The sequence below is a fragment of the Lottia gigantea genome, assembly GCF_000327385.1.
Source record: "Lottia gigantea unplaced genomic scaffold LOTGIsca_21, whole genome shotgun sequence".
NCBI lineage: Eukaryota > Metazoa > Mollusca > Gastropoda > Lottiidae > Lottia > Lottia gigantea.
Window position 1 is genome coordinate 846,812 of NW_008708458.1, and position 21,310 is coordinate 868,121.

At 31.2% G+C, this 21,310-nt stretch overlaps 1 protein-coding gene across 1 annotated transcript; it reads right to left on the minus strand.

The window, feature by feature from the left end:
* Nucleotides 1-1,897: 1,897 nt before the first annotated feature.
* Nucleotides 1,898-20,746, minus strand: LOTGIDRAFT_115514 (hypothetical protein; the record flags this gene model as incomplete). Its single annotated transcript, XM_009054112.1, has 27 exons — nucleotides 1,898-2,032; nucleotides 2,325-2,486; nucleotides 2,697-2,813; nucleotides 3,256-3,440; nucleotides 3,864-4,023; nucleotides 4,403-4,530; nucleotides 4,890-5,082; nucleotides 5,136-5,182; nucleotides 5,787-5,938; nucleotides 6,945-7,148; nucleotides 7,417-7,538; nucleotides 7,846-8,019; nucleotides 8,948-9,049; nucleotides 9,390-9,458; nucleotides 14,413-14,535; nucleotides 15,055-15,169; nucleotides 15,475-15,676; nucleotides 16,171-16,258; nucleotides 16,577-16,748; nucleotides 17,246-17,382; nucleotides 17,621-17,713; nucleotides 18,160-18,289; nucleotides 18,553-18,641; nucleotides 18,904-19,069; nucleotides 19,493-19,618; nucleotides 20,057-20,142; nucleotides 20,630-20,746. Coding segments are annotated over 27 exons (3,594 nt in total), but the record flags the coding sequence as incomplete, so codon positions are not given.
* Between the last annotated feature and the right edge of the window lie 564 nt (nucleotides 20,747-21,310).

The following is a 21,310-nucleotide window of genomic DNA, read 5'->3' on the forward strand; positions in this document are numbered from 1 at the left end:
ATAATAAATGATAATATTCCAGGTGTTCAGCCCCGATGGTGATTATATGAATGTGATAAAGTTTAAACAACCAGTGATCCGTCCATCTGATATTCATTTAACACCTGATGGTATTTTATACATCGTAGATTTCTTAGCTCATATGGTGAAAGTTTATGATTTGAATCAAGCTCAACAATTGTAGTTAAAATCTCAACAAGTCATGTGTTAGAGGCTAGATCTTTTAAATCATTTAAGGAAAGTTGATTCTATTATCAGACTGGTTAGATAGAAACTTATTAAACCAGTTTTAATAAGTGAACTGTTAAGATGGTTTTCCTACCCTCTTTAATTACTAAGGAACTGTGAGTGAATGTATTGTATATTATGAACTGAAAGGAATAGTCTTGATTCTGTTTAACAGGACATAGATAATATTATACCTTGGTGGTAATATATCAAATTCTTGATATCAACAAACTAGTGCTAAATACAAACAGACTTTTTTGTTTGAATGAAAAAGTACTAACCATCTTGACTAATGAACTAAGAAAGTGCTACTGAAATGTACTGTTCTACAAAGGTAAACTTTGTGTTACCTTTTGTATTATTGTGTTACATATTCAAACACAGGTAGTGTTTTGATATGCACCTGTCTGTTAAATTCAAGAGAGGTGTGTATTATCAATACAGTTTAAAATAGAAGTGAAAATGCAAGGTAAGAGGGGTGACATGGTGCAGCACAGTTCTCTTGTACTATTTTTTACTATATTGTTAATACCTCGCTGAAAATCATACCTGGTGTAGTCCCATTTTTACACGATGTTACATATTTCACAAATTGTGTTACTGATTCATGCTTTCTTTGTTCATGTACTACACTTCAAACAGAACCATTAAAATAACGTTAAATTTCACTTGTTACCTGAATATTTGCCTTTTGTTTTATATTCCTAAATCTGTTTTGAAAAAGATAAATGTTCATTCTAAATCAAGTCATTAAAAAAGTTTTTCTTGTATCTGTTGTCTGTTGATTAACAAGCAATTGGCCATAGTTCTATTTTCTAACCTTCGAAGGATATATGACGTAAATATCAACCATTCTATATGTCTCAGTCAGTTTATACCAAAGTACAATGAAAATATTACAAGCACTTGCTCAAACCCTAACTAACAGCAATAGGAGAAATCAGCTTAGCCGTAATACGCTAAAAATAGATCACATGCATGATTTGAGTAGGACAAACTACTCTTACAACTGTCAAAGTTTTGCATCATGTGATACACAAACCACCTCGATCTCTCCTTTTGAAAAGCAATCCATTCTACATAGGGTCTCACAGGCGCAGGTAGTCATGGCCATCAAATTATGAACTTGAAACAAACTGAAAGATTAAAGAGTGGTCATAAATATTTTATTAAAAGATATAAGCAAGCACTGAAATGTCTACAATCGATCTGGTTATTTCACTGTGCCTTTAGTACCCTTACTACCTAACTTGGATCGTTTAGCAGGTGGTGGTTGGGTTGATTTAGCTGGTTCTGAAGGATTAGTTGGTTCAATGTTGGATTTATCATGATTTTCTTCATCACTTCCATTGTTAATCTCTTCTCCCTGAAATATATATGAGCAAAATAAGTATTATAGGGATCGAAAGACACTTATAAGGGTGATTTACATCATTTCAATTTTTGATTCATGTAATTGTGGATGAACCATGCTCCAATTTTCATTCTAAAGAGTGATAGTGGTAGCTATGACATGGACATACAAAGCTAAATCCACGTTAAGGTTCTAAACCTGTACCTACCAAGAATTGTTCATTTAGAATTAGGCCATACACAACAGTAAAAGACTACTACTTACAAGTTCAAAGATAAAGACCAAGAACTTTTCATATAAAAATTTTAACGTGATTTAACCAACCTGTGTTTGATCCTCATCATCAGATCCAGAAGAACTGGACTCCTGATCTAGGATAGCCTGTACAGCTGCTGTGTTGATACGGAAATCTCGAGATGTACTCATCTTTATATTATCCATAAGGTTCACCTACAATAGAAAATATAGATGTGGCACAAAGATATATCTTACACTCTAGCTTTAGTCATGCTAAAAAGTTGATCTGACATAATTTTGGTTTTAAAAGACAAAGGACATAACTCACAAAAGCATATACTTATCATCATCTAATGATACATTTTGACTGAAAGGTGCAAGAACAATACATTTCAACAGATATTTACCGGGTTAAAATTTCAAAACACATTGAACTGTTTGAATCGGGCAACCACTCTTTGATGTAGTTTGAACATTTTCTCAAATCAAAGTCAAGTATATTTACCTTAGATTTCTTTGTTAATTGAATCAGGTATCTTTCAAACTGCTCAATAGCATAGATTAAATTAGGAATGTATTTAGATTGCTTGATAACCTTTCCTGCTGGTAGATTGGTATTCCCAGTCTTTTTCTTGTCTTTCTTTGTCTTTAAATGATCTGCTGCCTGCTGAATATGTTCTTTCTCTAAAGCCTGAAAACAATTTTATATTTTCTATATTATGAACTGGTATTTCATTGATAATTAGTTACGCCTGTTCAACTTTCAAATGTCAAGGGTGCATGTCTGTGGCACATGCAGCCACAATTTATGTCCCACAAACAATTCCATGTCAGAACCTGGATTGAAATTTTGAATCATTATTGAATAATTCATTACCTGTATATAAGTGATGAAAGCATATACAAAGGGAGATAATTTATTTCCTATTAATTTCACCAGTTTTTCAAATCTAGATGTCAAATGACCTGTTTTATTGATATACATACTGATGTACTGAAATGTAGAAATCAAAATCATTTTAATAAGAATTGTGGACATGCATTAAGTCATTCCAGGTGAATCTTTTTTGAAGTGAAAAGTAAACAACCTAAAACCAAATTATCCAAGCCCAGCAGAATATTCATCTCTGCACTATGATTCACAATATTTTAATCAAAAGAGGAATATTTTCATAGTTAAAGGGAGAGGTGAGCCATCATATCTTAGTCTTAGAAACAGGAATTAGTAATCAGTAATAGTTACCACAGCTCACCATCAAAATTTGACCCTTCAATCCATGTATGTCCAGAATTATCCGTGTTTGAATGTTTAAAAGTTAAAAAGACGAGTCGTTTTGTCTTGAAACACTGCCATATATCGAAAAGACATCTATAGAAATAAGAAAAACAATGAGAGTTGGGGACTTGTATAAACACCAATAACAACACATACTTACATATTTAACTAGGACAGATAATGATGTGTATAGTTTAGTTACTGATTTTAACATAGTATCAGTACATACACCAGTAGGTAATGCTGACTGAACTAACTCATGTATCCCTGTTATTAATACACCATATTTACTACATACACTCTTCTCTTGCCCTTCTTGTTGTGTAGCATTAGGTAAGTCATCTCCTATAATAAATTATTTACAACAGACATCATTTAATTAGGATCCTTCTTAGTTCATGTTTAGGACGTCAAACTCCATTCATTTCATTTTCCTAGTTCATGTTATGATAATAAATGATTTACAACAAACATCAATATATAAGGATCTTAATCTGATAGATAATAGCCTATAGTAAATGATGTAAACTAATAAGGATTATCTTTACTTAGATCATCTGTTTTCTAGGATGCTCCATAAACAGATCATGTTATTATAATAAATTATTTGCAACAATACATCAATGTTTTTTTTCTTTAGTTTTTAACTAGGATCTTCCATACCTAGTTCTTTTACTATAAAAATTATTAATATACCAAAACCTGCTCTATGTCCCATCACTACTTTCCCCCACCCCATAACTATTCCAGTTTATAATTTACCTGTACCTGTTAATAATAATGTTTGTTCTGATTTAATCTGTCCTATAACCCAGTCTATATCGTCTAACTCTCTATCTATATGATGTAGGACTAGTTGTAATACAGTGGGAGCTGCTGTACGTAATGTTATTAAACCATAGTTTGTCTTATCATCTACTTCTACTTGCTATAAAATAGTCATATCATGATGAATTAACAATAAGAAGAATTCAAATACGACAAGGTGAATTAAAAGCACAGCAAATATACAGTTTGCTAAAAACCTTTTCTTTTTGTTGGATGAAATTAACTCAAAGACTTTATCATTCGACTTTTCAAAAAAAAGCTTCATATTGAAACATGCCATCCTACACTATGGATCAGTATTTCTATGTTTTTTACTAAGATGTTCAATATTGTTTCAAGAAGGAGATGGCTTTTCATTTTTTCACGGAAGTTCATGTAAATGTTCAGTATTTCAAAGTTTTTGAAAAGGATTACATCATTTCAAGAAGAAACAGAACAATATTTGAAAGATATTAACACACAAATTATATATACTGTACCTGATCTATATCTCCAAGTTGGCTGTGAATATCTTGACACATATTTTTAATAAGAGACGGTAATGTTTTGGTTTGTTGAGATATGGTAAGTAATGTTGATAGTAGTTGTTTACTAGTAGCTATATCATCTGAAAATATGTTATAAATATACTTGTACATTCATAACTTAATTCCAGGGAATAAATACACATCATAAAACACTAATTATAATTTAGTTTCTTATATAAGAAGAAATATATACAGAACTGTATCATCTGTGAAACTGCCAAAAAATGTTACGAAAGTTTTATTCACAATGCAAAAATTCTACTAAATGAAGATAAGCAATTGGTCAAAATTACAATGCTTACACAAGCAGATATCATTTCAGTTACTTTTTAAATTCTTTTAAACGGTATTTCTTTAAGCATTCACACTGCTAAAGCTAATAACTAACTAGTTATATAATATTCTTTGAGACAATGAATTGAAGCCTGTCTTTACCTACCTATAGTCTGATCTGTACAGAGTTTTATCATCCATGTTTGAACCTCCTCATATTCTGTAGTATTAGATGGTAGATATTTACATAGTTGTCCCATTATAGTTAATAATGCTCCAATTTCTTTTATATTCTGTTGATCTTCATTGGCTGATATAATATTAGCTACCAATCTCTGGAATGTAATACAATAATAACTCTTGTTTCATCATAAGAGACAACTACTTCTGAGAAAACTAAAGCAACCAAAACAGCATAAGAATTTTCTTTTTTCTTTCCTTGGAGCCTGCTATATACAGCTTGGTGCACACTGGATTATCCAGCTATGATCTTAGTTCATTGGTCAATTCAATTGTAAAGACATTTTTCAGTGGTCAGCTTCTCTTACCTGAAGGTATTATCTTCAAGTATGCCATGATCTCTACAAACAAATTAAATGTCTACAGAAATTATAACAATTTTTTTCTCATTTTCAAAGTCTTAATCAAACCAAATAAGATGTAACTTTATCTCTTTACTTCAAATCCATGTATAACCAACCTGATATTTATTAATCTGTTTAACAATATATCTAGTTTCTGTTTTAACACTCCATACTGTTTTCTCTTCTACATCTTCATCTACAATATATCAAATATAATTCAATTTTTACAACTGCTCTGTAACATTATTATTCTTAGGATGAACAAAAGGGCAAAATATCATAACTAATATTTAAATACCAGTATATTAACCATAATAATAATTAAATACATTATATTCATAAGACTGCTTTTCTTTTAAAAATTGACACCAAAGAAGCCTTAAATCAATTTTTTTTCAATTCATATTTACTTCAAACAGCAAATGTCATATCTAAATCAGTAATGGCCTCTTTTGTTCAAGCCTATGTTTAAAACCTACCTATTTGAGTGAGATAATGATGTAGTGTTTGTTTACTGGTAGTAGCAATCTGTATCACATGTAACAGTCCATCTAAACATACAGTACTAATATTCTTACTTCTCTTCTTATCATTACTGAGCTGGTTCTCTATATAGTAACTATTTAATAACCTGTTATCATATATACACTATGTAATATGTGTTAGGTTAATTAATAACACAGGATGACTAAAATTGTTATTGGAAAATTACATAATCTTGATATCAAAGTTTTCTTTACAGTCGCTGTCTGAAGTATTTCCATCATATAATATTCATTTATTAAAAGACTAGAACAGGTTTGTGTGCTGAAGCAACACAAGATTCTCATTTTCAATAACTTCAAATCTGTCTGACAAATCAAGCATAAGTGAAAAAAAATTACCTAAATTGATAAAAAAAAGGGTGAAAAAAATAAAAGCAAAAAAAAAAAAAAAAATAAGTAATTTGTTTGGCAAATAATTATATAAATGGATCAACTAGTTCAATCACTTACTTGCCGAGTCTATATGCTAAATTATTAATTTTAACTTTATCCATCCCAGCTGTACCATCACATACTCCCTTCTCATGATATTGTTGTAATTTATTGATAGATATAGAAATCAGATGAATAATAAACTCTTTAGTATTACGTAATATATCTAGTGATTCTTGATGACCTGCTATACTGTCACTGAAACAAAAGCCAAGTTTTATCAGGATTTTCACATCCAGGGAATGGAACACTGTTGAAACTGATTAAAGTAGTACACTTAAGACTTCCATAAAATAAAATTTAACAAATAAATGTGAATATCTATCTATTGGCCTTTATAATAGTAATGTCATAAAATTTTTCAATTTAGTGCAATTGTAAGAACAACAGACAACTGATTAAAAATTGAAATGAGTTGAAGCTGATTAATATCTAAGGGCCTTTACAATAGTAATGTCATTAAATTTTTCAATTCTGCAATTGTAAGAACAGACATCTGATTAAAAATTGAAATGGTGCAAATCGATGCTATAAGTCTTCTGGATACACATAATGAAGTTAAGAAAACCTTACAATCCTTTTAAGGAAAATGCATATATTTTGAATTTTAAGTCTCAGAATATTGAAGTAGAAGGTAGAAAGGTAGAATGAATGACCTACCTCAGTGTAGATTCCAGTATGTCCACTAAGAAAGATAAAGACAATAAACTGGTAGGAGTTTTGGTTGATTTTGATGTGGATTGTTTCCCCTTCTTCCCATCTTTACTTCCTCCTGCCCCACCCCCACCACTCTTCTCTTTCAATATATCACTTAATTTACTATAGTTATCATATAGCTTCAGTATCTTCTCACTTGCTTCTTTCCTAGAATAAAATAATTATAACAAATGTTTATTTTTTTTAAGTCTTAGAAGCATCCCATGTTTTACATGTCATTTTTGTCTTGCTGCTGTTTCGAATGCGTTTTTGTGATATCAAATTGACTTTCCTTAGCCATCTATAGATTTTTTTTGGAAACTATGAGCAAGGAATCTTAATATTTAAGGATACTTAATTTCACTGCCCAGATGTTGGATTATTTCTCTATAGATATTACACATAGTAAAATACAGTTAAAATTACTTGTACCCACTTGTATCTATTACTAAGATAGGTATATTCAATCAAAGCTTCATATACCCCCATTACTAGTATAGCAAATATGTTATTCTTAATACCAACACTGTTATTGAGAGAAAAATCAGCTGACTTGTCCTGGAAAGCAATAAAAATATCATTATATGATTTGAGTGTTAAACATATAACTTGAAACAAAGACACAGGTATATAAACTTTTTTCTAGGTAACAATATCAAATGGCTTTTTATCTTGGAGGATCAAGGGCAGTAACTCATTTTAAATATAAGTTGACTGTTGAATTTCGTTCAAGTCTGGATGAAAATTCTGTGACGAAGTGAGTTATGTGTCTAGATAATATACTGCATCCATAAAAGGACTAACAGACATCCAATCATCTTGGTATCCATCTGAAGAAAATCAACATGGTTGTAGGCCTACTTACGATTTCAAAATCTTCCATCTCACTAGTGATCATTCTATCAGTTAGACTAGCTAATATAGATTGTAAATCTGTTAGAGATGTTTCTTCTTCATCATCATCTTCTTCTACTTCCATTTTCTCTTTAGTTTCTACAGTTTTTATTATCATATACTGAATACAGGATAATAGATGGGCCTGAAAATATCACATTATTACTTGACAAGATTCCCATATTTCAATGCAAGCATCTGACAGTATCAGAATTGCACGACAGTGTTCTTAAGAAGGTTTTTAATTGTACTTAATAATAAAGTTAAGTTTATAAACTGAGAAAGGAATTTGATGTTAGATTATCAATAAAACAAGCTATAACTTAATTGGCAATAAGTGATTTAGATGACTAGATGTCACGATATACAGAGTGTAGGGACCACTGATTAGTGTTGTAATACAGAGTTTTTTAAAAATGACATAAAAGGAAATAAATCTGGACCAGAAAAATATAAACGTACTCTGATGTCAGATATCACTGAGTCTACTGTATTTATATATCTAATTCTGATTTTTTTACGTAAATGGCATGTTCATTAATAAAAAACTATGTACTTGTTGAGCTGTTTGTATTTATCTAGTCATAATAACAAGTGAATTAGTACAGTACTATAATAACCTATTGATTTATATCTGACATTAGTAAACAATATACAGCATACATTTACAACACATGTATACAGATTTCTTCTAACTTGATCACTTATAATTGTCGATTTGTTACAAATTCATGATTTTGGTACATCTGATTATCATTAAATAAATCCAAAATGTGGAACCACAAAAAGTTGGATATATTTATCCTTCTGGTTACTGACACAGATAAATGATCTAATACGTGTATTTCTTTTATTATAATTTTAGTTAAGTTTGTTCTTGTGCTATCAATTTCATCCAAGGCCATACTAATAAATAGTATAAATTCACATATATATGGATCAGTCTGTAACTGTCTGAATTTTAATCTAAAATTTAAAGAGAAACCATAAAATAAATTTTTTTTTGTGGTATCAGACTTTCATGTGAAGCCTTGACTTCCTACCAAAGCCAAACTCATGTGATGAATACTTACCAATGGCTCAGCTAGAAAAACCTGTTCACCCTGAGCTAAAATACATTTATCTAGTTTCAATGGTGGACTTATATCTTTATCTTCTTCATAATATTTCTTGATCTGAAATTCATATCTCACAATTTTCAAAGATATTTTAATGCAGCTTTATGGGATGACAAGTTACGTCTGCAGGTCAATAAAAGGTTGTGAGCAAAAACATACTAACTAATCTCAGGTGATCAGTTTAGGACAAAATCAAAATTGCAACAAATTAGTTATTCGATGTTGATAGCATTAACTTGATCTGCATTTAATTATTCTTTATCAATGTTAGTCAATTTGCCAATTTGCAAATGATTATATGTAATGTATATCAATATATATAAGCACTTGCATTTACTAGCATATTCAAAAGGCTTGTTAAAGTGGAATGCCATCGGAAATAAATGCCATAACTCACCTGATTTAGTAACATATCTAATACTGAGAGCTGTAACTGAGTATTACGATGAACCACTTCATATAATCCCTGTAACAAATCACAGAACATAACATTTTCAGATTGTGAACTTTTTATTCAACTCACTCAAGTACCTTCAATGTACAATGCATTTACAGATACAAATGTAAGGTGTTGGACTTTCTGAAAAAAATTCTGAGTTTGCAACACAATTCAAGGAAGAGTTTCCTTCAAATCAAATTGAAAATTGTGTCTTTTAATGAGTTACTGAGCAATAAATTTAATTGGAATGTGTTTTGAGGAAGAAGGGCAATAACTCATAAGAAGCATGTTGAATTTTTTTGAATTTTTAATAGGCTCCATTCTTTAGTGACGCCATTTCTCCAAGATTCATAAAAATTTCTCAAGAATTAATCCTTCTAGAATGTTTATGAATAATTGTGGACAGACTGACAGACCAAAAATATGGTTGACAAGTTCCATATTTCGTAGGTGCGTAGAAATGACATTAAATAACAGATTGACAGCAGGTGCTATTATATTAATATCACCCATTGATTTCAAATCAAATCTTTATATCATCTGTACTGTCTTTTCCTTGATTCACATGGAGAAATTTAGACCATGAGTTACTCTTCTCATTCCATGTGTAAATATTAGATATTTAGTGTCTATTTCCAAACTGTACTGAGAATTGACTTTGAGGTATCACAGTAACCAGAATAGGTGAAAGGGAGTTAGTTTAATATCTTAGATAATATCTCATCAGATTGGCAATTTGTATAAAATTTCTGAATCATTTTGCAATCAAATTAGTATCTATAGGTCACCAATCATGCTTGAGGTAGAAGTAACTTTAAAAATAAGGCAAGATAAAACGCTGTTTTTAGCATCACTTGGCCTCAACTTGTGATTTTATACTGCCCATTTCTAATCCTTCGAAAAAAAACAATTGGAGTAAAGTTTGTAAAATTCTCAATTTATTTTCAAAAATCATTAATGTCAAGTTTCATAACATAGATTTTATTAATAAAATAAAATATCTAACAATATTAGTAATTCTAAAATTCATCATACTCCATTAAAGACAATGCCTAGACTACATATTCTTATCATTAAGATAATTATTCAGAAGGTAGTGCATGCTTCCAGCTGCCTCCAGGTTGAAATCAATTATGCCAGTTCTGTGACATTTAAAACTTTGAGTCAGATACATTATAATTCATCAATAATCATTAACATACAAATAATGCAATACTCATATCTCTGATTAATTGATCTTTTAACACAGATAAAATCAATTGCAATTATTGACATTACCACACCTTTGTGATCAGATGTTCAAATCATAAAACAAGTGACATATTTCTAGCAGACCCTGATTTTTAAAGGAATTTAAAACTTTCTATGAGCTTAAAATAAACATTTTACTAGGTGGAGCAGTATACAAATAAATATTCACATAAGACTATGCATTATTTTGAATAAAAGATATATATCGTGAAGCTTTCTACAATTACTTGTCCTTGAATAGTAAATTCAGTATTGTAATTCTACTCCTATTTATCACAGTATTAAAATAATATTCTCAAATTTATTTTGCATAAAATTAAAGGATAGATTTCTAAAACACTTTGATGTAATATTCAAACAGTAAACAGTAAAAAAAAAAAAAACTATAATGGTGAATATATTGATTCCTGTCTTGTGAATATGATGTCGTACACAATTCTTGTTTATTATGAAGCCATGGACATGCCAAGCTAAGTAATGGATGTGCGCCAGCAAAGAGCATCTGCAAACCAAATCCATGTGCCATAATAATGTTGTTGTGCTCAAAGGGATCATGTGTTCTAAAGTAAGGGCAAGTAGAACACCTGCATAAAAAATTGAAAGATGATTTAAAATGGTCTATATTATAATAAAATTTTTAAAAAAAGTAATGAGAGAAATGAAAGGTTACTGATCCTAAGGGGTGGCAAGTAAATAATCACATGCATAGAAAAAAGTTGGCAATCAACATTATTTTGAGAGCATTAGGAACTTAGGTCTACATTTAGGACTTGTTGTCAGGAACATCTTGAATTTAGAATGACTTTAAAACAAGATATCTGATTAGTTGAACGTAAATTGCAATAAAATTTATTCAGACACCAATCAAAAGTTTTCTGACAACAAACTATATACAGGTAACTCATTTAAGTATACAATTACAGGATTAAGTCTAGTAGGATCATACATTTACATCTAATACTTTACAACTGGTTTATGTATAATAAACAATTTAATAAATTATGTATCAAGTAATGAAACATCCCAATATATTCATTAATTTGTTATCCATAAAATTGTTACTAATCACTGCTCTTCAATTACTGTAATAAATTGCATTGAAATGGAGTTTATTATCCTATATTACATGTGTCTTATACCTTGACTGCAATAATAGTATCTTGTATCACAGAAATTTGCATAGGCAGAAATTTGATAGGATTGTACGCTATATAATACAGTCCATCACAGCTGTTTCTGTCTAGGGTTCTGATTGGCTGTAATACAAGAAAGGTGGCTAATGCAGTCAAGATATAGGACTCTGTTCGTGCAGATGGCTAAATTACTACTTCTGATCATACTAATGGGTATGGTATGAATTCAGTGGTATGCACTTAGTACATACATGGAAATATATGCTTTAGTTTAAGATTCTATAATATAATTAGTTACTACACAATACATCCTAATTGTTAGTCCATATTGAATACATAATATGGATTTTATAAATGGTTTAAGTTAAGGAATATAAAGTAAAAAATTGCTAAGATATTTGTTTCCCTGAAGAATTCCAAGACTATTTTGAAACTTGGCCAATCTCACTGTTACATTGACTAAAAAAAATGTTTCTATCTCGTTTGGTTTAACAATGTTTTCTCGTTGTTAAACTATCCTACACTCATCCTCATATTTCATAAAACCTTCTGCAATCCACATTTGTTAGTAAGAGGGCTGTAGACTCAGTTGTATTTTCCACTCAGGTCCAGAAGAAGTTCTAAAATATCGTCAAAATCTTTACATTTCCTCTAAATTACTGTTCATAAATATATCTTTGTCACAAACGGTCATCTCACTCAAATAATTTTGGCAGAATGTCATCTTTTATCAATAGTGTTGAAACGGTTAATCAGTTAACCGATTTCGGGTAGTATTTCACGGGTAACCGGGTCTGATTTGAGATAATCGGTTGACCGTCAATTTTATAAAAAAGTAAAGAGAGAGCAATTTTGACAGAAATTTCGTCACTGTACGAGTCTTTAAGCTGTTTTCTTTAGTAAATAAACATTTTTATTGGTTGAATAATTATATTGAGATTAATAAATCAAGATAGGGTATCAATTATCAAAACACTATTACTTTTTATTAACTCTCCTCTAATTGGCTGTTTGTTTCTTCTTGCCTGTCAATCAGCTTCATACTCATATTCATGATTACGGATTCATTTAGACAATAGTTTTATACCAGTTGTGGAACCAGTACACTGATTCGTGGCAACTTCAATGAGATACACTCATTACACTGACCCCACAACTGGTATAAAAACCTTGGTTCTGTTAGAGACTGTAGCAATGAGTCCGTCCACACTCCGTCTGACCATTTCAACACTATTTATCAACACAGCCTTTATGTTTATTATATTAGTAGCCTATTATGCTTTCTTACACATTACAACTCCTATAAAAAATCAAATAATTCTCAATCAATCTGTTCTAAAACACAGCAGCCATTGAACTTAGTCCCCGTCACATCTCATCTCCAAGTTTTCCACAAATATATTACACCACTAAGCAGTACACCTGCTCCCAAGACGACTACAGCATGCCTTGTGGGTGTACCAAAATACTCTACAATAGCCTCCCATCCACCACGCCCTATAATCCATGAGGCTACACGATCTCGGATAAAATCTACCACTAAATTTATCATTGCTCTCATTAAAGGGATTCTGTCTAAAGCTTTTAAACATATTCTATAGGCAAAATAAAACAGGGCCACCACTCTACCCCAATTGATCACACCATCTTTGAAGATCTCACTGGCTACTTTAATAAAGGTCTTATGTTCAGCTTCTGGCGGAACTTTATCAATCAATTTATGCATCTTTTCATCTTTATCCAATTCGTCTCCTATACATCGCAGGGCCCTACCGATTTCTCTGGCATGTTCTATTGGTGGACCAACTGGCGTTCCAGGCTCAATGAGGTCACCAAAACTTGGAGCATCATTGATATGATCTTGTGACAGTCGGTCCTGAATGAAGTTGTTAAGTAATAGCCTAGCTTGGTTGCTGACATCATCAGCACTGAGGTCTCTATCTCTATGTATGTCTCTGCTAACCATCATGATAACTTTTTAGTTTTGAACACCTGTGTCATTTAACTCATCAAACAGGATATTGATGATTTGATTAAATAGTCAATCCTGTTTTCACACTAAATCAGGATTCATTTATCTTTTATTTCATTGAACTTTCCCCGAGAAATATCAACTTTCCTCGAACGTTATTAAGAACAGGATGTAGTCAAATCGGACACAAACCATATCGTCCAATATATATATTATTTTATTTTAACAAATCGATCACTAAGTCAAATCGGACACAAATCTTATTTTTGTGGGCAAACTAATGAACATTAATTATATTAAAATCATTATGATTGGAGGAATAAAGTATTAATCTGTTGAAAGACTTGATTGTTTTGCACCTCAGTACATACTAAAGATCCGAACTGCAAAACGAAACCCAAAAAAACATTAACAGCTAATGAACTTTTCACATGAAGAAGTATATCAATTAAAAGTGAGCAATTATTTTATAATGAAAAGTGGTATCAGGAGTCTAGAAGAGTAAGCATACCCTGCCTATATCATTTGTTCTTATACACTTTTATACCACTTTATACCGAAATCCATATTCATCTCAACTCATGTCAATGTTGATTCACACTGTCAAAAGAAATTCTCAACTTACCTCATACAGCTGTAATCTTACATCAGCTTGTTGAGTACAGCATCTTCTCAAATTACCCAGAATTTCTAGACACAGGGCCTCATTACTGGCTGGGTTATACCTGGTGTGTACATCAACTTGTACCTATAAAGTACAGTCTCCACCTGTATGATTTGATCCTTGTTTTTTTTCTTATGGGTTTTTTTATATATAGGATTAGATATAAACATACTGTTCATAAGACATTTTGCAAAAGGCATGGATAAATAAATATATGGATATACCCTTTCTAGTTTTATTGGAAATTCTATATTTATAATCTTATCTTGCATGAATTTTTGCATAGACAATAATTTAAGATTTTTTAGATAAGAAGTTATGATCCGAAATTCTACACGCCTAGGTTTCAGTTTTGCCAAAAATTAGTGTCAGAATGCACCAATCATTATCTTTTTAAAAAAATTCCTTTGGGGAGAGATCCCTGTAAGATGCTCTCAACCTCAACAGTTGACCTCCTACCCATCGAGTCAGTCTTCCCCCTATTTGTAACCCAGTCTCAGAAGTTTGGCACAACCACTGCCTGTTACTATCTGAACCTATGACAGGAATGTAACTTCGAAGTCAAGTAGCTACCCATAAAAAGCGCAAAGAAACATGTTATACCTGACTTAAAGTAAAAGGCTGACTGCATTGACTAGACGGCAGCCCACCTAAAACTTTAAAATTCTTTAAAAACATCAGAAATCCTATGACACCAATTTTTCTAGCTTCCAGTTGTCTGAAATGTAAGATCACATTAGACAATTTGAAAAATAATTAGTAGCTTAAAACGATCAATTGAACTTGTTCCACTTGTCCCTTTTGTTAGATAACATTGCAATTTCACCAAAAAATGTAGCTACAAAACATTTTTTGCCAAAAACAAGGAGGATACCTTAAGAAATACCAAAATTTCACCCTTATCAAATTCCATAAAAGTCTGAATCAAACTATAGTCTCTTTAAATAGGAATAAACTAGGAATAAACTAGAAATTAAACTATGTTACCATTACAATATACCCTAAAAAACCCAACTAACATACCTAGAAAACATAGACTTCTTCAGAACAATCATTAAGGTATCTTTTAAAGACATACTGAGTTTTAACAATGGTTGTATAGCCTTCAATAAACCCTCCCCAGCACTGGGTGGTAAAAATGATAAATAGTCAAAAGCATCTCGAACTTTAGGTACAGATTCTAGTAAATATTGAGGGGCTGATGATACGATATCTGTCAGTAGTTCTGAAAAAAAAAGAAGATAATGGATCACATTCAATATTGACCTCTGTCGCATGTAGTTGGTGATGCAAAGATCTTTCAACATGGGTGCAGCCCATATAGAGATGTGGGCATATAAAACAGTGTTAAGCATAAGATAATGACCAAGGACATGATTTTACAGAGTTTAGAAAACCTGAAACAGAGGAAAGCAAGCCTTGGAATACCTGAAGAATTAAAAATATTCTGTTTCTTCAAAAAGGTGCATTTTGACTCTGAGAATAATTGTACCAGTCTCAAGATTTTGGTAGTTTTGCAGTTATTGGCCTGTCACAGGGCATACTGGTATCAACAAAATGTAAATTGTAATTTTTTTTCTAATCCAAATTATCTGAAGCTATAGATGTTAATTTGGCCTGAAACTCAAATCAGTTATCATCACCAAACCACACATTTCTTGATAATTCTACATTCAAAAATACCAATTATCCTCTGCAGCTAAAACTAATTAACGTTACCTAAATAATGTGAAACAGGAGATGTAGCTTTGGTTATTATTCTGTTAAATATCTGATCTAAGATTTCTCCTCGTACAACTTCATGTGCCTAGGAGAAATGAGAATACCAACAATATTATGACAAACAGAATTCAAATATCTTAAACAAACTGTAAAGAGATTTTCTTGCTTTTTAATGTAAATAATGAACATGAAAATATTGATATCATCATAACACACTGAAAATTGGAATGGTGTAAATCCATGCAATAATGCATGATACACATCAAAAGTTTAGAGGCCTATTTACAACTAGTAAACTCTAACATGGGTTCACTTCATCTTAAAGTCTTAATGTAATTTATCTTTCATAAGTGAAACTTCCAGCAAAATGTCATTCTCTTTAAGACAAAGTCTTTATGTTTACCTTGAAAGTATTTTGAAGTATTTTAGCACCCAGTTGACCAGCTAATTGTGAAGGTGTAGATACAGAGCCTTGATAAACTTCTCTACCGAATGCAGCCTTCGGACCAAAACTATCCATTAATGTGAAGCCAAGCTGTACTAATCCTTGTAATACATGATCCCAACCATATTTACTATAAAATATAACACTTACAACATACATCATACATGGGGGTTTGAATATAAAAATATCTAAAAGTCATAACTGTGGCAACCCTCTGATTTCTAAAGGCATATTTTATTTTACTCTCACCAAATTCCAGTTAACAATAACCCATATAGCTGCTTAGGTTCTTGTGACATTGCCTTTTTCATTCTCTAATCTTTTTATGTTTGATTTCTATATTAGCCTAAGAAGGAAAATGATGTCGGATTATGCAGAATGTCGGAATACTCAGATGTTGATTATACAAAAGTACACTGTATTTACAACTGATGAAATATTCAAAGCATTTTCCGTCTTCTTACATGTTACGTTTCTCCGAGTTTCTCTTAAGAATTTACAACATTAGTCATATTTGAAAAGTTTCTCCAAATAACCCTGTGTCAGTGACTTCTGTTGAATGGTGACCACTTTCTTGTCAATAATAACTGGTTTATTTTCAACCACCTTAATCTCCAATACACTTACCTATTATCAACAGTCTCAAGAACCAAACTAGAAGTATCTATTTTAATTGGTACTATCTCTCTCACCCATTCTGAATTAGCTTGTTTCTCATTGTCTTTAAAACTTTTTAATATTGTGGTTTTCAGAAAGTCATATATCTGCAATTAGAATAATTGGAAGGTACTTGTATGAAGAATCTGCAACTTATACAAAATTAATAATTGTGCAAAGTACACTATGTCACAACATACAAAAATTTGGCTTTATTACCATCTAGAAAAAATATGATTTTCATATGAAACATAAAACTATTCATATCAAACTAACTGTCACAAAAAAGAAGCTTAAAGAATGAGTGCAGGAAATTACACAAATGATTTAAATGATTTCTCTCACATGATCCTCAAATCTGTGTATTCTGGCTATAGACAGAGTTAAAGCCAATACAAACGGTGCCAATACTCTACTAGTAGAACAGGATAAGGTGGTCTGTAAGAGAATAAAGAAAAAACTAAAATACAATGTGGAAAAAAACTAGACACTAGGTCAAGAATACATTTTAATATTAATAGCAATGTACATAATTTTATTAACTCAATCACCAGATGAATCAAAGCAGATACAGGCAATATCTATTATATGTGTATATCTCTGCAAATCCAAGGGTGCTCTTAAACTATAAAACAAACTGTAAAGAGTAGATTATTCAGTGTTTGCATGAAAATAATGTCATAATTCATGTGGCTTTACTTTGTAACTCATTGGTATCAAATTGGAGTGCATATTGCTCACTTGGGCTATAAATTTTAACCCTTTAAAACTTTCTAAATCTGTGGCCATATTATATCAAAACCAGACAAAATTACACTGTAAGAATTAATGATGAATATCATATCACCCAGCCAATACAATAATTTCTAACAGTGTAAAATTACCTTCAGATATTTAATAAATTCTCTTCCCAATTCTTGATCTTGTTTGATTGAAAATACAAAATGTAGGATAACAGTTCCTTGTGTATGTCTTAATTTATCTATATCATTCTCTTCTGTCAGTAAATCTTCACTGGAAATAAAACATTGAATATGTAAACAGTACTCTAAATCACGTAAGAATGGAACAACTCAGTCGGTATCTAGTAGGACTACAATTAGGTAAGCAATTAGGTACAATGGGTTCAAATCTTCCCCAAGAAAAAAAAAATTCTCATGTGCCTGTGCCAATGCTTCCAAGAGTTGGCCCTGTGTCAGCTTTCATCCCCTAAGCCTCAATATACAGGTAGGCAAGGATCAGTATATGCACATGAACAGAAAGAGAATTCTCTATACCTGGCTTCTGATATTGTATTGACTTTATTCAAAGTATCTTGATCCATAAAAAAGGTAGTGATACCATCAATAACTAGTCTTCTATGACCCTGTAATAAATTTCATAGTTTGGATTTAATCGAAGTTAATCTTTTGCATGTTATAATTTGGAACAAAATAATTTAATTTGAAAACTTAGAATTACTTAACAGTCATGTTTATCTCATTAGTATGTGCCAAATATGTTTTTGGAGTGCCAGTATTGTAGAGTTTTGGCCAAGGACCAGCTGAAAGAAAAGATCCTTCTGAACCTAAATTATTATCCTTGTAAATAAGGTCTTTACTTTCTCTCAATAGAGAGAGCTAACCTACCTTCGTAGCTAGTAATAATAACTGATATATTATAGCTGGTAAATCTTGTAATTCAACATCAGGGAAAGCTCGGATTATTTTCTCCATAACAAATTTTACTTCATCTGAAGTCATTGGTACATCTTTAAACATTATAGACAGATGTATTATAGTTTGAGGATCCCATCTGAAATATGGACAATATTACATTTTTTAAGTTTGTTCTAAAGCTTTATAGAGGTTAAATGATAAAACTACAGAAATTACATGTTGAAGTCACCTGGCATATGCAACAGGAAACTTGTATCTTGTATATAATTTTGATGTCCATGTGACAGGAAATAACATAGCATTTTCTTCACCAAAATGGGCTGCAACACCCTTCTCCAACATTTGTCTTAAAAAAGACAAGTCAGGGAAAACATATAATAGATGAAATGAAATGAGTGTTATTCAATTTCCACCTGTTGAGGATTTAAACTTGTACAGTAGTAGCACACAGAGCCTTGGTGAAGAATTAGAAGCTTTTTTCATTTCAACCTATGCCGGGATTGAACCTTGCACGTTCAATCAAGTGAGCAAAAGTGAAATCTTTATATAAATAAATTACCTTCCAGAACAGAGACTGTTTAAGATATGACTTTTACATTCTGTTCCCTTCATATTGCCATCTCCATATAAAACATTTTCTTGATGACTTAATTCATGGAGTATCTTAGGGAATAAATCAGCAGCCCTGTTAATATATATTGATATAAATGAAATGAATCGAAATGTTTTACTTCCTACTTTTCTGCACCATATGGGCTAATGAAGACGGGCAACGCCATGCAGGGTGAAATGAGGGAAATTTTGCCAGGACAGTGGCATTAGCCTGCTCTTTTTCGATTTCCAACTGTCGAGGGATCTTTAAGGTGCACAGCCTGTAGCACACAGGGCCTCGGTTTATTGTCCAATCCGAACAACTGGATGCTTTTTCCATGTATTGATATAGTGAAGATTGAAATTGATCATATTATTGCAGGGATAGGAAAATTCAGTTATGCAAATAACAGATATCTTGATTTTGTTAGTAATAACAAAGAGAGTTTACAAGTCAGAAATCCTAATAATCCTTCAAAGATCAAAACCCAAAAATTCCTTTTAGAATAAAAAAAGATGTCTCAATACTCACTTTCCACCTTTAAACTGTCCATTCTTAACAGAATCTGTAAACAATGTAGCCAGTTCCACCAAATTTTTACCATTTAGATTCTCACACTGATAAAATTTAACAAAAACAAATCTATAGTAATCTTTAAATGACATTTAGAAGTAGACATTAAATAAATAAGAACACTATTGGAGATAAGACGTATGGAGAAAGATTCCTGTATGTGAATTGAAACGTTGTAGAATTAAAGAAAGGAGTAGTATATCCATAATAGTGTTCTTATTTATTTTAATATATAGTGTTACACTAAAATGCTTGTCATAACAAATTACCACAAAACAAATGATTGATAGAAACATATAAAGCATTGTATATCTGGTAATTGTTAAGATAAGACTTATAATAAATCCCGAGGTTTACAAATATATCCCATCTTATCAAACACATTTCCTTTAAAAGCTACCCTTTCTACAGACGACACCATATAAAAATGTCAATCACAATAACAAAACAAATTCAATTCTACACTGTATATGTCTGTTTAAGACAGATTTCAAGCATAAATTTAAATAAATCACAATATAGATAACATACCTCTAACATTAACAAACTAACAATATTTGATGCTGTTTTAATGTTGATTTCATTTTTCTGTAGAATTTTAATCAAATGTTTATAAATAAACAGCTGTTTTTCTCTGCCTTCGTTTTCTAAATAATTCAAACCTAAAACATACAGAAATTAAATATTTCATGCTTTTCACTTTTTATAATTCCACAATTCCAATGTGCTTAAATACTTGCTTGCTAATATATCAAATTGACATGACCATAAATGACAAATATGTCTCTTCTTCTGCTTATTAGGTTAACAGCAATTCCAATTTATCTGCTCTTTTTAGATCTTCTCATTCCTCAATATGTGGAATCTGTAGCTCACACAATTCTTATTTTGATTCCTAAACTAATATCACTGACCTAGAATTAAATGCTAATTACCTATAAGAATTGCTTGTAGTAAAATAATTGGATCATTTCTCCCCTTCAAAACTTGACCATCTAACAGTGTTTTTATCTAAAAAACCAATCAAAGTAACATGAACATTAAATTCATTTCTTCATGTTGAACTTTTGTCAAAAACATTTGATGTCATTATAACCATTAGACCAACTTAGATCAAATAGAAAATATTACAACTTAAGGGACAAATTACATACTTCAGATGTCTCCGTTTTCTTCAAAATCTCAGCTACTTCTTCAGTCTTCCCTTTCTCA